At 41.5% G+C, this 17,604-nt stretch overlaps 1 protein-coding gene across 4 annotated transcripts in view; it reads left to right on the forward strand.

Moving 5' to 3' along the window:
* The window catches only part of dnajc17 (DnaJ (Hsp40) homolog, subfamily C, member 17), a 33,890-nt gene continuing 16,286 nt past the window's right edge, over window positions 1–17,604 (forward strand). The window contains exons 1-11 of one of the 4 annotated variants that reach the window (XM_044165558.1): window positions 3–229; window positions 6,076–6,145; window positions 7,794–7,852; window positions 7,953–8,040; window positions 8,344–8,420; window positions 9,105–9,225; window positions 10,073–10,122; window positions 11,991–12,065; window positions 12,185–12,262; window positions 14,236–14,316; window positions 14,988–15,107. In XM_044165558.1, coding sequence (XP_044021493.1) covers window positions 149–229; window positions 6,076–6,145; window positions 7,794–7,852; window positions 7,953–8,040; window positions 8,344–8,420; window positions 9,105–9,225; window positions 10,073–10,122; window positions 11,991–12,065; window positions 12,185–12,262; window positions 14,236–14,316; window positions 14,988–15,107 — 900 coding nt within the window. In that variant the 5' untranslated portion in view covers window positions 3–148. Of the gene's footprint in view, window positions 230–6,075; window positions 6,146–7,793; window positions 7,853–7,952; window positions 8,041–8,343; window positions 8,421–9,104; window positions 9,226–10,072; window positions 10,123–11,990; window positions 12,066–12,184; window positions 12,263–14,235; window positions 14,317–14,987; window positions 15,108–17,604 lie in introns of all 4 variants that reach the window. The other 3 variants (XM_044165559.1, XM_044165560.1, XM_044165561.1) reach the window with 3 other exon arrangements.

Below are 17,604 nucleotides of genomic sequence, written 5' to 3' on the forward strand. Positions count from 1 at the left end.
CCAGGTTGCAGTGCACATTCTAGTTGAAAGGTCGACGACGTCAAACTCATGCTGCCTGGAACTGGAACAACAACAAACAGTTAGGATTAGCCAAACGTTTACATTTGTTATTTTTCTGTGTTTGTACTGTAGCTTGTTGTTAGTAGAAATGTCCGGAAAGGCCAAGGATATCCTACAGATGGACCTGTATGGTTTACTCGGTATTGAAAGCACTGCTACAACAAAAGAGGTGTGTAAATTAGCTAAGCTAACTGTTAAGCTACTGAGATAAAAAGCCGTTACTGATAATTTAACATTAGCCGCTAAGCGCATACTGACGTTGTTTTAGCATACCGTTTATCCGAGTGTAAGCTAAATCTTAAAAAGCAGTTGTGTTTCTACAAGGAGAGACTGTGTGTGAGGACATTTTTGTCTGCAGGAGGCTACAAGAGCTTGCTACTATGGAGCTTGTAGTGTGTGTGTTTATATATTGTGTGCTTGTATAGTAACGTAACACAGGGAATCATTTTTCTGTTTAGAGAAACACCAGGTGAGTAAAGAGAGGAAAGAAAATTTAGGTCCAGTGAGACCCTTGGTAGCCAAAGAAAGAGCAGAAACCTGCTAATGTTAATGGCTGAATCGTAAAGGTGTGATACACCAAAAAGGCCACTTAGTGGCGACGTTGCATCAATTAACGTTAAGTCTTTGGTATCTCACAATCTTGAGAGCTCAAGGAGATGTCATCACATTTCTTTTTTTTTATGTCCAATAACCCAAAACCCAAATATATTCAACTTACAATAATATAAAACAGATAAAATCAGAATGAAAGAATGATCAAAATCAAATGATCACATTGGAGAAGCTAGAAGTATGGAATGTGTATTATGTATGCATTTTTCTTAAAAAATTACTTAAAACAATTAATCAACTATCACAATAGTTGACAATTATTTATACTAAATAGTATGGATGTGAATTTAATTTATGGTTTTGAGTCTGCCAACTCCAATGGATATTCTTTATCTAAAACTTAATACTTAACCAACATAACTGATCACATATAAGTTAGGAGTGGTAATATGATTACGTCCGATGAGGCCTGGAAAATTAATCTTTTTTTTTGGGCAGGAAATGCTCTAATACTATGGACAGCCTTTTTACAAAAGGTTACATCTGTTTGCTCACCTCTGCATACTAGAAACAGATTTTTGCCTGAATGACATTTTGTGCCTGCATGGATTTCGAATCAACTCTGAGAAGGTTCCCTGACTCTCCTCTTCATTTCCCAGCCCAGAGCTGTTCGCCATGATCCCCTGATCTCCTCACAGTTTCCAGCATCTAGGGAAATTAGAATCGCTGCCAAAACGAGGGAAGAAGTTAATTTCTTAATTGGATTTCAAAGTCCTGTCCTCCCCTTGAGGATTATCCTGAAGGAAATTAGTGGTTGTGGCTTGGGTAGAATTAAGACTCCAAAATGCAGAAGGCTGGTTCTGTGAGGTCTGTTGATGGTCGAGGGAGATAGTGAGGGTTTGTTTGTGTGTGAGTCTGGAGGGGCTCAAAAATCAATCAAGTGTGTGAAGACAGATGTCATCAGATGGGCTACTTATCCCAATTGTTTGGCCCGCTGCTCCACCACCACTATCAGGCATGTTGTTTATCACAGAGAGAGGGGGAAGAAGCTCATCCCAGGGCCTGTTTATGTGGGTTTAGCCACAGCTTGTAAAACATTGCCTTGACGTAGGGGATTTGCATTCTGTATCTCCTCCTGGTTCTATTTAGCATCTCTTTCTGTTGACCTTCTTCTGAGCTTGGCTGGCTGATAAATGATGGGGAAACTGGCATGTCAGAGTCTATGATTTAATGACGATGGATGATTAGGGTTTGCTTTATCCTTGTAGTGCTGAGGGAGGCTGTTGCTGAAGGCTAGCCACCATTTAAAGAGTTATGCTCATGCATATCAGCAGGGCTTGGGTAATAATCACCCGAGTGTGTGTTTTACCTACCACAGATTGCTTGGTGAAACAATGTCAACAGCCAAGACCACACTAAATTTCTTGTGGTTTATTCAGCTACTGAAATTGTAGTGTACCTGGTGTGTTGCAGTATATGCAGTAACTACATGCCTGGGTGATTTACTTCCAGACAGAGCATCCAAGGAGAGGTGATTGCATTATACTGTAATAGTCCATTGTAAACTCATTGCTCTCAATGGTGAGTTGCTTCTTTGAGTGTCTGCTTTGTCAGGGCAGGTAGGTTATGATTGTTATTGCATCCTACAGTGCACTGCAAGCACATGCAAAATCAATCACAGTGTCTCACTTTCTCTTCATTACATCCAATTTTACTTTTAGCTCTCCTTTTCCCTGTGTGTTTATGTCCTCTTTGCCCCTGTCCTTGCTTCTGTCCTTCCTTCTCCCTGTTGTGCCTATTTTCCTCCAGCTGATAATGTCCTGTAAATAGCAGAATGTTGTAATTAAGGAGGATGGGCCCATGGCAGATCAGGCAGCTAATCAGCCACACAGGCTAGGGGCCCTACATAGGCTGTGCTGCGGCTGCACCAGGACCAGTTTGTCAACTATAATTGGCAACAAAGACTGGTGTAATGAGGACAAGATGTGGGCATGGAGTTAAGACTGTAGCAAGCAGGGATCAGGGAGGCACAGAGAGCCTGTTTTTTGCCAGGCACTAACCATTAGGCTACTGTTGGCCTGCTGCTACAAGATTGGAGACTTTCCTTCATTTCTTGGTTCATCCTTCTGCAAACTGAAGTGTGGGAAATAGTTGACATTTCTGCAATTCAGTTTGTCTTGTGTGTGAGACAAGGAAAATGAGATAAGACACAGCAGAATTAAATACTAACATTTTTGCTTACATCTGTAAGCACAAGGGACAGCAGTTGGTTTTAGCCCAGGAGTTCTTATGGTTTTCTCTTCACGTCTTACTCATAATTGATTCAAGAACCAATCCTAAAAGTTCATGGTGAACTGCACAAAGTTAATTGCTACAGTAATTGACAGGATTAGTCCTGTAGGAAGATGCCACTATGAGAGCTATTATCTACATATGTACTAACCTCTTCAAAAGTTGTCCTGCTTTGGCTTCTAGTTTGTAGGACCAAGGGGATTCAGGGGCTTCCAGCATCAATTGAGGCTTGTGTGTTATGGCACTGATGGGAGTAATCATGTATTATTTAACAAAACAGCAGGCGTAGAGACAAGATATTGTGAATGATGCTAGAGAGAGTGAAAAAGAAAAGACAGGAGGAGATAGAGAGAAAAACATGAGGATAATTAAGAATAATTAACTGAAATGTAGAGATGTTTGTGTGTTAACAAGATCTTTAACTGAACTCAGTGAGACTAATATGATGACGTGCAACATGGCTGCTCTCCACCAGAACAGCATCAATGATGACAGGTTGTGCTTGTCAAACAGCTCAGCTGGCCAGACATTTGTCCTGACATTTGCTATGTTTACAGCAGATGTGGAGACATGTTTATCTTGTCAGCTGGCTGCAGGTGATGAAGAACATGAGAAGTAGAGTGAGTGTGAACTGAGGACACGGCATGAGCTCTAGCAGTGGTTTTGTGTGTTTTAGCCCCCATTATTTCAAATCACACATACTTAACTTCACAGCTGCGAACCATGTTACTTTGTTTTAGAAATCTTAATATATTTTTCTACCATTACAGGCATCCATTGGTTGAAATGAATTTATATATGGTTTAAAACAGATTCCCACCCTTTTGAAACTTTCTTTCAGCTTTCCTGTGTAATGCATTACAGTAAGCATCAAGGTGCATTAGGTTTTGTCAAAATCACATTGTTGTTGTGAGGTAATGCAGTGCAGACTTTTTTTTTTTTTTAATCAATCTGCAGTTAAACTACATTTCCACGCAAAAATTGTGTAACACTAGCAAATATTAATGCAGACTTGTTCACTGTGATGGACTGCACAACTCAAGCAAGTTTATGGATTTTATTAAAATTTTCATATCATGGAAACGAATGGAAACCAATAGCTGCTTGGAGCGGTAGGAAAAAAAACCCATCAAAAAATATATTAGCCTGCATTTGGAAATGGTCAGCAAAAACATACACAAAATTGTGTACAAAACTAGCAAACACTCCTTTTAAAGCAGACTCTCTTTCTCTCTGTGTTGTCAAAGCACTGATAGTGCTGCGTAGGGCAGGGAGTTTTCGAACTGTTATCACTGCCTACCCATAACTCAGGACGCAATGGCTTTCATAATGGCATTTCTTGCCTTTTTGCTTAATCTTGGTCCCAGAGAGGAACAACATTTCATTCAACATTTGAACTTGAGCTGGAGTTTTCATTTCCTTGCTTGTACCTTACCAAATGTCTTTGGAGAGAATTGGACAAAGCTATGATGGCGGGCGCAGAGAAAAGAAAAGGGAGAAACCGACAGAGGGAGGCTAAAAAGGGGAAGTAGGCTCAGGCCAACAGTGAGCATATGTGTTTGGCACCAGTCCACAGCCCTGTCTGTCAGTCTCGATCTGTAGGAAGGCTCTGTGTGCCAAGCAGCCAGACTAAATATCTCTTAATGAAGTCTAGTCTCTCAAAGCCCTCTCAATGAACCAAGTTCTCATTTACTGTTGGAACTATAACGAGAACAAATCTGATGTTGACCAAGAGATAGAAGAAAGAACTTTAGGACATTTAGGAGCTGTTTGAGCCACGGTAATCTCCAGAGGGCTCACTGGAGGCTTGTTGCTTTCTTATAATCGTGTGGAGGCTCAGCTCTTGTACCTTGGACAGTGGGCATCTAGCCTAATGTGTCTATGTTGACTGTCATGGAGACTCATTGGAGTTGCTGTTAAAAAGGCTTAGACACTGATGGATTACACCATTCTGCCCAGTTCCCTCAGAGTTGAGTTTTGCTCCCCCCCAGTAAAGTCAGCCCTGTATGCTTTGGCGTGCATTTTAGAGATACAATTGTGCAAATCAACACACAGGGAAACACTACATATGCCAGAGGACAAGGCGTCCAATGCAAATGTTTCCCAGACATGAAGAAAGGAGCTCCCAAATTCTGTGGCCCGTAGCATACTGGCAGGAGATTGATTTGCGCTAAGGGGGGTTATGTGAAACCCTGCAGAATGTTGGCATGGTTGATTAAGACTGGTGAGAAAGTGTATGTCAGTGTGTGTGTGTGTGTGTGTGTGTGTTTGTGTCTCAGCTTGGATATATGGGGGATGTATGTGCCAAATCCTTAGCATGCAATGCAAATATATGAGCGTGTGTGCAGAAAGCTTCAACACTGCACTCTACAGCCCCCTCTGGTTTTCACAGAAAGTTTTCCTGCTTCCCTTCTTTCTCCAGAGGAGCGGAGATCTAATGAAAACCACCTTGTCATTAACTGGTCCATAGAAGGACCAATGAATGGTTAACATTCCAAGCAATGACCCAGAGTTAAAAAATAAGCTATAACAAAAACCTCATACGACATTACAATACTCCAAAGTATTGTTTAGTTTTTCCATTTTGGTTCTCTGAACCCCCCAGAAGTTTTGGCTACCAGCCTAAGATATTAATGGCGGCCTTCTCAGATTTGTTATAGACAATGGCACTCTGTTTGTGTATGTTATTGTAACATTTTTTTAAGTTTGAATAAAGATGGACTAACACCCTTGCAAACTGGCAATGGGCCTGAGAATAGTTTGGAATTCTTGTGCGGGTAATTCATTGTGCAGTGTGTGCCGTGGTGGTTAGATTCCATTAATAACATGTCAAAAGGACACGAAGCAGAGGATCAGCTCAGGTGTTGATTTGATCCAAACAATACAATCCCAGATTTTAATTTAAATGCAAACCACATTTCACCCCCAGTGCTTTCATGTCAAGACTGTTACCATTTGTGCCATTATTTCAATGGAACCATAATTTTTTTTATTCAGACTTTGTTTTTTCTGGGCCAAGGACGACAGGATAAAGATAATTGGTACTGAGAGTAAGAATTTAAGTTCCACATGGCCAAAACCTTTGCTTAAGTGGATGATTCGTTCTCTTTGTGTCCTAATCAACATTTTCCACTCTACATAACTCTAGGGGTTCTTCTGTTTTTCTCCTAGATCAAAAAAGCTTATCGACAGAAAGCCTTGACATGCCATCCAGACAAGAACCCAGACAACCCAAAAGCAGGTGAGTGAGCCAATTAATGTGTTTATCTGTGTTTGTTTCTCATCACCTTCTCTCCATTCTGAGCCACAGACCTATTTCAGTCACACAGTAGAACTGGAACAAGATTTATTATTTGTTTATCCAATTTCTGCATTATTTTCCAAAGAATTAGAGATAATCATATGACCAAGCGGCCATCAAGCTTCAGAACCAAAAATGAATGTTCTAGAGTAGCGCTCTCAGCAAGTTATACCCTGCCAGACAGCCTAGCCACCGCACTCCAAAGGAAGTCTAACCAGCGCCTGTCTCTCCCCACCGGCTTTCTAGCCAGACAGGACCAGCCATACACCACCAGCACCACTGTCACCACCAGTGTTTCCACACTCCGTCCCTCCTTGGCTTTATAAGTCCTTCCGCGGCCTGTCGCCAACCAGCATGTCAATAATTAGACCAGGAAATATCAATGTAGCTTTTTGTCAGGAGAGGGGGAAAAAAGGCACCTTGGACAAAAGACTGGTCATGAGGCATGTTTTCAAGTGAGGTTTATGTGGTTGCTGGATGGTTCAGACAATTCCTGATTATGTCAGGAAAAAAATTTTTGGGAAATTGGTGGGGTTGGGTGGTTGAGATGGATAATACAAAAGCAGGGGGTCGGTTTCCCAGAAATGGAAAAGAAGTGGTTTGGAGGGCCTCAACACTTGAACCCGCATATGGACAGACTCGGTCTCTATCGCACGAGAGCGGAGCAAGTCTTGGGACTTGCTGCCTCTCAGGCGAAGGTTGTGTGCATGTAAGAGGTGACTTGGGGGTCATGATTTCTCACTGACTGAAAACACCCCCCACTATTCCCTCATTTTCCTCAACCCCCCATGTTGTGACACGCTTAGCTGCCTAGTGGGCATGGCAGGTTTCCCCCAGTTGTATTTCATTCCAGCCCATTATATGCATGTAGGTAACCTGACCGCTGCTGGCAGCGTGATTTCCAGAGCCTGTTAGTGTGCACTGCCAGTCCCCACAGGGAGTAACAGTATCTGTCCGTTAGGTCTCCCATAAGTGAATGATTAAGCCTGGCTAGTATAGTGCAGTAGTGTGGCGGTTGTATGACGGGGAGTGGGATTGTGGTCTCCCTGTGTACATTTGGGTGTGTGTGTGAGGCAACTGGGGAGGTGGAGTCTTGCGTGGTAGTGATGATTGTGGCAGTGGCCCCTCGAGGTGCTCTCATGGAAGATCGATGGAAAGGCCAAGGGTTCGTGAGGGAATGCACGGCTGTGTCATTGGAGGAAACTGGTTTTGTGAGACTTACGGCACCTTTTAAAGTATAAAATGTCTGTTTGTCTCAGCCCCGTGTCCCAGCTTCAGGTTGAAGATATCATGCTGAGCACATAATGCCTCTTTTGGCATAAGCCCCCTGTAATGTCATGTTCTCGTCACTCTCTTCACATCAGCATTACTCTCTCTTCTATCTCCTGTGTGTATGGTGTCAAATTGACAAAGTTATCAGTGTTATATCATTGTGAAATCATAGCTATATTTTTGTTTTCAAAAATCATATTCCACATGTAAAACATTATTTCCTGAAGCAGTAATATATAAAACCTAAAATGAAAAAGTGTTTCTGTTCAGGAGCAGCATTTTCAGTTTTCTCGCTTCTCTCGTCCCTTTCTTCTAGTGGAGCTCTTCCACCAGTTGTCCCAGGCTCTTGAGGTGCTAACTGATGCCGCTGCCAAGGTAAAACCACTAATGCCTCCAAACTTGTCATAAAAGTGCTGACATACACACAGACAGAAAGACAGACACAATTTATCCTGGTGTTTAATACTGTTTTCAGGCTGCCTATGATAAGATCTGTGCTGCCAAGAAACAAGCAGAAGAAAGAAACAGGAAACTAGATGACAAGAGGAAGAAAATTAAGCTTGGTGAGTCACTTTGCAACTCTCAAAGCATTTCAAAGCTCTTTAATTAACTCTTTATTAAAAATGATTATTGCATTGATTTGATTGCATTGAAGTGCCATATTTATTATATATTATCTGGACAGCTGCATAAATTGTCCAATATGAAATAAAATAAGAACAGATGTTTAGAAAGTAATCAATTTATTTTTTATACGGTTTTGTCTGTTTCATTGTGGAAAAGAGATTCATTATGAGTATATGAAGGCGATACGGTCTCGTGTGTGTGTGTGTGTGTGTGTGTGTGTGTGTGTGTTGCTATGACAGACTTGGAATCCAGAGAGCGACAAGCAGAAGCTCAGAGCCAGGAGGAGGTGCAAATCACTAGAACACTTGAAGAAGAGGTAACAGAATTTATAGAAACCATGTGAGAGATGATACTGCACCAAACATTGCCTGGAGAAGATAAAAAATTACACCGTACAACAGGCCTCAGCCATGTACTGGGAACAAGGTATTCCAGTGCATCCAGGAAACTCTGAAGCACACCCAGGTGCTTTTATTCTGTTCTTCGTCAAATGCTCCCTTCTGATTGAGTTGAAATCTTCCACAGACTTGGGTCAGGAACAAAGGCTCTATCTGAGAGAGGCTTTTTTTCACTGCCATGTCATAATTATCAGTAAACTCATTAGGTGATATTGCATGACTTGATGCACTTTGTTCAGAAAGCCAATGATAAATAAAAATGGTGTGCATGCTTCATAGGTGAGTCATGGCATGTGCTCAGTGTGCTTAATGCATGTAAATACATGGCCATGTGCCTTGCCTTGGGGGGGAGGAGGTAGCCAGTAGGTGGCACTGTTCCATTTTCTGTCTCATCTCAAGGTGTTATTGCTTTAACTGAAGAAATATGGTGGTCTACACACTCTTGTGGAAACACAGAAAAGCAGAAAGGGTGTCTTAGAGTGGGAGAGCCATAGGTGATGAGTTACATCAGTGCTTACTGAAAAGTAAAGATGTATAACTTGCTGTCAGTCAAACTTAGTCTGTTTGTGCACATTACTGTAATGTATGTCTGTTTCCACCAGATCGCCCGTTTGAGAGAGGAGGGATCCAGGCAGCTTGAGGAGGAACAGAGGCTCATCAGAGAGCAGATCCAGAGAGAAAGAGAAGCACAGCAGCAGCAAACAGGAGGCTACACTCAAACAAGTAATGTCCACTTAAAAGATTTAACCTAGTCCAGCCTGCTCCAGTCCAGGTTAACCAAACCAATTCAGTGCAATCCTGTTCTGCCTGGATAAATCCAGTTTGATCCAGTGAAGTCCTTTCACTATCCTGAAAGCCTCAGCTGAGTGAACCCCTATGTTTCCTAACCATCATACTGTCAGTCCAACCACAGCATTCACCAGGAACCCTGTGGTTCACCAAATATTATTCACATAAAAAGCAATAACAATAACTGAATGTATATTTGACTTTATGTGTTGCTTTAAAACACTTTGAAGAGGGCTATTTTAGTTTCTTGGCAGTAAGACAACTTGGCAAGGTAACATAGGAATGCCAAGCACCACGCACACACATAGTTGTCCGTCAAACTTTTAACCTCTTGATAATATTTCTACATTAAAGCCTCAGTGCCTCCATTCTGGAGATATGAAAAAATTGAAGAGTTTTGTAAAATATGACTATGGAAGTGTGGGTATTTAAGGGAAGTACTGATTCTTGGCTCTAGACTAGACCCTTTTTGTGGCTGGACAATTACTCATGCATAGTCAGCACGTCTTTTGAGTCTCTTCCATTTGCACGCAGTCAGGCCTCCCCAGCCCTCCCCTGGATCAGCACTCTGTCTGTTACATCTCAAGAGGCACTCGGTGGATCATCAGACTGTAGCAAGAGCCATACATTTACTGTGTGACAGCCAATTTAAAATCACTGTCCTTTTGCAATAGTTCCCTCACTGCTATCTTGAGTTCCATATTTCTTGCCTCAACAAAACAATTGTTTCTTTGTCTTTTCGCTGAACTATCTCATCTCTTCCCCTCATGTTTTTCCTCAGTCTCAGGAGTGGAGCGATGTTCCAAGAGCAATGTGACCCCCAAATTGAAGGTATGGCTTTCAACTATGGGATTTTAGTCAGGGGACGAGGCTGGGAAGAGAGGTCGGGATGAGCATTGTAGTTCTTGGAGAATAACGCAGGAAGATGGAAAAGAAGACAGGGCTCTGGTGTCCCAGCATATTCAGGAGGAACTGCTCCATATAAGTGAAAGTGAAGGCAAAACCTCAGTGGGGATTTTGATAGAACCTTTGTAACATTTGTAATTCATTATTTGGAGACCACATACGCGGTCTCACCACTGAGCGCACAGGCCGCCCTTTCCTCCAGAGTAGGCCCGACGTCGTCAGGGGACCTGTAACTATGCCAAGAGAGGGCTTATTATATTTCCTCCTGGAAATGGCCAAGCCCGTGCATATTAACGGACACTGGGGATGTTAGCTAATGTGTTTAGACATTAAATCTGGTTTTAAAATTTGATAGCCATCTAGTTCAGCAGTGTATTCCCCGATATTTGTGTATTCAGTTAGAAAAACAAGCAGCAGCCGTAAGACTGACATAATCACGTGCCATAGTCAAAGACATGGGAACATTACTGCATAGATCTATCTCAGAGGCTGTTGAGATGTCTACTATTAAAAATATTTTTTTATCTTTTGCATCCAATTTTTTTACCTTTCTTGTGTTGTCTCTAGATCGAGGACAGTGGGTTTTTTTTTCTTTGGTTTTTCCTGTCCAGTAAAAGTAATATTATATCTTTAACCTGATTCAAAATTATCCTGATATTCAAGATTAAGCCTGAATCCTGCATTGATGGATTGGAGACTATTACAATGAATCTGACGTCAATCATTCCTTAAAACAAATCTCAGTGATGTTTGACATTATGACAGCTCTTTGGAATTTGATTTTCATTCTAGACTTCCTCTGATATGTTCTGATATCTTGTTTTAGTGTTCATCAAAAGCAGAAAAGAGCCATTTGGTTTGGTTCCACTAATATCTTTCCTATCTGTATATTTATTGAAACTAGGAGCATGAGAACACAGCAATGTGCCAGTGTTGTGGGCTAAAACTGTAGACATCACATCATGCAAAAAACATCTTATTCGAAGATTAATGGGTAAGAAGGTTATCAGCGGGTACAGGAGACTGCTCTTGGAAAGGAGAATGTACGTTTTCAACTCTAATTGTTGGTAAAAAAGGCTATGTAGAAATTCCCAGAAATCCTGTTTCTCTGACAGTGAGCAGAATGCTGGAGCTGAATCAACACTTAGTGCTTGCCATTTATAATACTACTTTAAACAGTTAGCGTGATATTGGCTAGGATCTGCTGCACTTTGTACATGGATATGAAAAGTTGCACAATATCTCTTTTTATGAGTACGGGAACTCACATCAGCTTTTAGTGACAAGACTCCAAGCAAGTAAAAAAATATAATAATGTGATAAATGATCTTGTTTTGTGGAAGCTGTTCACTGGAGCTGTTCAGCTCTTATGCAGAAAAAAGCTCTATGGTAATTTGTAAAACAAAATTTACACAATGCAGTATGGCAAGTATCAAGATTTAAGTAAGAACACATAAATATTGTTACACAAGCAAATAAGTTAACCACAGTTCAAACAAAGACGCAACACATTCCACAGGAGGACTGCCTCTCTTTCTGCCCACGACAGATTACCTTGGGCATCGACCTGCTTCGGATTACTTAGTCATTATTGTCTCTGGTGTTTTGCTTTATTGTGTGGAGCTATAGTTAGCAGGTGAGTCACCGTGTATTCTCTGGTCCAGGGCTACGTGTGTTAATTTTCACCCTTTTTAGCTGTCCGTGACCCTTGGTATAAATGGAAATTGACTGCAGGTCTTACAGGTGGTGCCAGGGTGATGTTCCAAGAGCTTAACAATGTCTTTCTCCTGTAGCTCCAGTCTGTCCTGATGGTTATGGTAATCTGTGTCTCATCACAGCCAAGCCTGCCTGTCATGCTTTGTCTCCTGGTCAGCTGAGTTTAATCAATTGTGCTCTATGATTAGACCATATCATGCATGCACTTTACTTCTTGAAAGGCCTCATGACTAATGTAGGCCTCTCCTTTCTGTCTTCTTTCTCATTCCAGTTAAAGTGGAAGTGTAAAAAAGACAACGAGACAAATGGAGGCTACTCTGAAGACATTCTTTTCAGACTTCTACAAAAGGTACACATCCTGAAAGTCAAATAAGTTGTGCCACAAAGTTACAAGACTAATAATTTATACAGCAAACCACTAAACTTTCCTTTAGGACAACACAGAGTTACAGTAAGGTACCATTTATGGTTGGCTAATATAATGATGTACCTTGAGAGTACCAAGGTAGCTTTACCTTTTTAATATTTGTGTTTTGAAAAGTGCTATACAAATAAAGTTTATTATTAATATATCTGGCTGTATGAGGACTTTGCAGGCAATGTTGTAAATTATGAGCAGGACTGCTTTACAGGAATTTTGTGATGTATTTAATCTACGAATTGTTTCTCAATTAAATTTTCAGGAAAATCACTATCAGGATATATATTGCTATTGTAATATAAAATGACATGTACTTTATAATAATTTTATTTATTACAATTTTATCTCTTTATCCTCACTGTCCCAAAGCAGAGCTCCACGATAACAAACCTGCCTGCAGAGTCCAGCCATATTTGAGGTCTGCATGACATCAGCGCTGTAGCTTTTTTTTTTATTCTTTCCCTTAAAAAAGGCCCATTAAGTTTTGTTGCAGTGAAAGTGCTGAAGGCAATGTTGTAGTGCCCTCTTAAAGCCATGCACGGCATTGTTTGTGCCCCTCTTACCAGGTGATTAAGCAGTGCCAAGGGAGGCTTTAGGAAATGTGCTATTCTCATGCAACCCAGTACCACCTTATGCTATGATCCGTCACAAGGGCTTTTGGCGGGGCATAGGTTGGCCCGAAATGAGAATAGGGCAAGTGTCACTGACGTCAAGCTGTCAGGGAAAAGGCGTATGAATTTCTCCTCTGCACGAACTCAATCAATATGGTTCCAGGCAGAAGGGCTGTCATAATAAAGACTGTGGCGTGGGGTGGGGGTGGGGGTGTTGTTCCTTTTTAAATTCTTAAGGAAAAGGAATACATTTTAGGCAAATTTAGTTTGAGATGGCAAGCTCCAATGAGTGACAGTTAATGGTTTGGGCAAGTAGAAAATAGCCACCGCTGCGTGGGAAAGCAAGTATGGTGTGTGTACTTCTGCATGCGTACGTGTGTGGACTTGTGTACTTTGGCCGCTTAAAATATTACGTCTTCGTTTAAGGGGGAAAAAAACATGTAAAGATATTTATATTTTATGAAACAGAGGTCTTTTGAGAGTCTCCTTTGTCACTGTTGGCTTGCTTCAGAGTGTCCTTAGTAAGCATTAGCATTCCTGGACTTTCCCGTTCCCAGAAAGCTACATTTTCACAGGATGAGATTGTCAAAGGCCACGTCCCTTCTACTCTTTGCTCCCAAGCCCCTGCTTTAGGCGGGTAGAGGTTAATGACTAAAGGCCTTGGTTATAGGTGATACAAACCCTGAGGAATTTAGAAAACCCTTTGCTCTGCTAATGGCTGCTAAGACTCATTTCTAGCCTTCCTCCTCTTCGCTCCATCTCTCTCAGACAAAGACCAGGGAATGACTGAGATGTTCTTCGCCCTACTCCCCTCTTTGGCCAACGTTTCTTCCCTGTTCGGATTTGTGACAGGGAGTTGAATGAGAGCCACATCTAATTTCAGCTTCCATGCCAAAAATGTTGTTTATCAAGTGTTGTCTCTGCACAAGGAATAACTAAAATGATGACATTCAGTATAGCCTCTTGTCTTTTTTGAGAAGTCACAGAGGTCTCACTTTTGTACGTGATGTTACTTGAATGTTCTTTGCAGTATTAGTGGCTTGGTCCCAAACATACGAACCCTATCATTAGAGATTAGGTTTATTAACCAAGCACATATTGAATCCTAACTTTTATTCCAGAAGTCTGTTATATTCACCCGTATTTTGAGTTTTTCAGTCTGCATATGCTTTGTGTTTTCATGGTTATGGGTTGTGCTGTGAAAGGAAATACTAATTTGAATGTTCTGCATCTCTCTCTCTCTCTTCCTCCATTTGACTTTTCTTTTATTCTCCCATTTCTTACCTCTAGTATGGGGATGTTTTGAATGTGATTGTATCGAGTAAGAAGAAAGGAAGCGCTGTGGTTGAATTTGCAACTGTGAGAGCAGCTGTAAGTACCTAACTCTTCCCCAGTCAGTGTCCTCATTCTGTTGTTTCAATAATGAAAATCTTTTCCAAAGCAGACATTTGCATACCACATTTGTTTACCACTCACTTGCCTCGAAGTTTCAGGTCACCTGCTGAGTTTGATTATTATTAAGAATGACACCTGTCATAGACTTCCCAGCCTCAGGACAGTTTCTGCAACCTAAACTAATGTTTTAGTTGTTCTGTAGTGTAGAGATCTCTGTGCTGATGGGAACCATTGTACGGAAGGACTTGAGCCACCTCATTGTTCCACACTGTCTGGATCCTCAGGCCCTTTGTTGTGATGGTGTGCTTTTTTGTTGTGGCTTCCTCACCGCGATGTGTGGTTTCACTCCAGAGAACATGTTTGCCAGTCACAGGTTCTGTGGTCTCTGCCTGCCCATCTCCAGGTCCAAGCCTTGCTCTGGGAGTTGGCCCAGTTACAATCAACCTTTGTCCTTGTCTACATGTGTTTTTCATACGTATAATATACCAACAGTCCCTGCACAAATACCCAGGTGTAAGATGGATACAACACAAATTTCTTTCAGGACAGGGAGAAAGGTGTTTTTTTTTTTTTTTTTTTTTTTCCTAACAAAATACTGGCAGAGAAGCCATCAAAAAATCCGCTCACAGATTATTTTGTGTTTTTAGGAGCTGGCAGTTAAGAATGAAAGTGGACTGAGTGAAAACCCCTTGAAGATTTCGTGGCTTGAAGGAAAGCCCGAGGTTATTGCTCCATCATCTCAACCTGGCCAGTTCATGTCTTCACAGGTACCAGTATAACCTGAAAATACATCGTCGTAGTTCCCTCCTTCTCTCATAAAGAATGTCGGTCCTATGTTACAAAATCTTCCCATGTACACAGCTTCCAACACAAATACTGTTGCCTAAACGCTGTCCCACAAAAAGAGGTATGTAAACCGTCTGAGGTTTTATTTTCATATCAGTGGTGCAAATATTGCCCTAGTGCTTGCACTCCCCTCATCTGGCCTAGAACAATGTGTTTGGTTTAAAGGGCCTCAGTTTATTTTCTTTGGAGTGGTGAGGCGCTGGCCCAGCACTGGCCTAAAGCCCCTGGTCAGGCGCTCATTAACGGGCCTGACCTGGGAGACCCCAGGAATGCTGCGCTTCACATAGCAACCCAGAGGGAGCAGTGAGCAATAATGGTAGCCTGGCACGTGAGACTGACTCAATGCTTGCATTGGTGCCCAGTGAGTCTCTCTCTCTCTCTCTCTCTCTCTCTCTCTCTCTCTCTCTCTCTCTCTCTCTCTCTCTCTCTCTCTCTCTCTCTCTCTCTCTCTCTCTCTACCTCTCTCTCTATATATATATATATATATTTTTTTTTTGAAGGATTTATTTTCTGCAGGCCAAAAGTTTTCTGCACAGAACTAGAATGCTTTATTGAGAAGTCTTCCCTCTGATGTGTTGCGTCTTGTGATTTGGAAGTCACAGTAGTCCACAATCTCGACTTTAATTGATTTTGCATGCCTAATATTTTGTATTTCGCTGCCAGCACACATGCAGACACCAAAGGCACATTAACTCTTTTCCTGTCCAAGGATAATGTCATTTCAGCTATAGCCACTGAGAATATACAAAGTTTTTCTTTCTTGTCATTAGATTAGTGTGAAGTAATGTTTTTTTTTCCTGCTGTGTCCATTTTACTTCTCCTACGTTGTGATCTTTGCCTGTGAGGGATTGCAGATCAGTAGACTCTGTCCGTCTACTTAAATGTGTCTCCAGACCTGCTGCTGAACTGGGTTTCACCCCTCAACCCAGTGCTGTGTCTCAGACCCCCTTGTCAAGGCTAGCATGTGAGACTCAACCTGCACACTGGGACTTGTCACACTAATCTTTTTAAATGTTATTATGGTAACCTGGTTTGCCTTATAGATATCCAAAATTGATTGCTTCATCTTTCTCTTTTTTTTTCTGTTCTGTAATTTTCGCATTAGCCCTCAGCGTGAATACCTCTCGCTAAAGAGACCCCACATGACATAATGGGTGAACCAGGGTAGATATTAGTAATGTTGTTCCACATCTGGCCTGGGATCAGTGGACATGGGGGGCATTTGAGAAAGTGAGATAGAGGTAATAAGAAGCCAGAGCCTTGGAGGTCCTTCTTCTCAGTTTCTATCTGAAATCTAAAAATGAGATACCTCTCCCACACTCGTCAGCTGCAATCACATAGGAGCAGCTTGGGTGAGGACTGACTTCTTTAACCTCATCAGTCCAGACATAGTGCTCAGGGTCTCACTACGGGGAGATCAGAGACACAGACGTATGACTTCAGCCTCAGCTTCACTTCCAGCCCTGCTGGACTTAAAGCTAGTTAAAAAAAATAATTTCAACAAATATAACAAAAAATGTTTCTGAAATAAATCACCTGCCCTAGCTTTATTACATTAATCTGGGGCCAATGTGAAGGCCAAACAGAGTGTAGGGTACGGTACACACATCCAAAAAACCTCTATAGGTGCTGCATCAAAAAATCAGACAAAAGATCTGCACACTGTACTGACAGCTCCCAGCAAATTGCATTTCACTGCATTCACCCAGTTTTTCTCACCAGGGATATTAAAAATTTCAAAATAGGGAAGGGCCACATCTTCCACACTGTGTGGAATTGCTCCCCATGCTCCTGACTTAATTCAGACCCCTCTTTTTTGAAAGGATCCTGTTTCATCTCCAGACTGTTCTTTGTTGTTTCTTTACCCTTTGACATAATAAACAGTCATAGTGAGAGATTGGGAAATAGGCGGGTTTATGAAGAAGTACTTAAGTCATTCTCATTAGTGCAAGCAAATCTCAGTGAATCCTGAATGAGTCATAGTACCTGAAAGAACTGGAAGAAAAGATAATAAACAGTTGTTTTATACTGATTGTGACCTGTGGTAACAGAACCAGTGCAGGGCTCAGATACTGTACATGTAAGTGCAGTGTTTAATGAGAACTGTAAATAGTTGCTTTATCAAAATATGATTTCACTTGTGGCCAACTTTATGGATTCCACACAGTCTGACTACTGATCCGTATCTCACCTCCCAGACTGTCTCGGATATGGAATCACTGTCTAACCATCTGCTTTGTCTTTGCCAGATGTAACGTTTGTGTCTCCGTAGATGTAATGCCATCATTAATCACTGTGGGTTTATTCATGATTTTATTGCGTAGGTTAGCATACCATATTATTTAAAGAGAATTGTTTCTATTGTAAAGGATTTAAATTTGAGCTTTCTATGCCTGCTTCTTCCATCTACAGCCGGAG

This window comes from Siniperca chuatsi, linkage group LG15 (assembly GCF_020085105.1).
Source record: "Siniperca chuatsi isolate FFG_IHB_CAS linkage group LG15, ASM2008510v1, whole genome shotgun sequence".
Lineage (NCBI taxonomy): Eukaryota > Metazoa > Chordata > Actinopteri > Centrarchiformes > Sinipercidae > Siniperca > Siniperca chuatsi.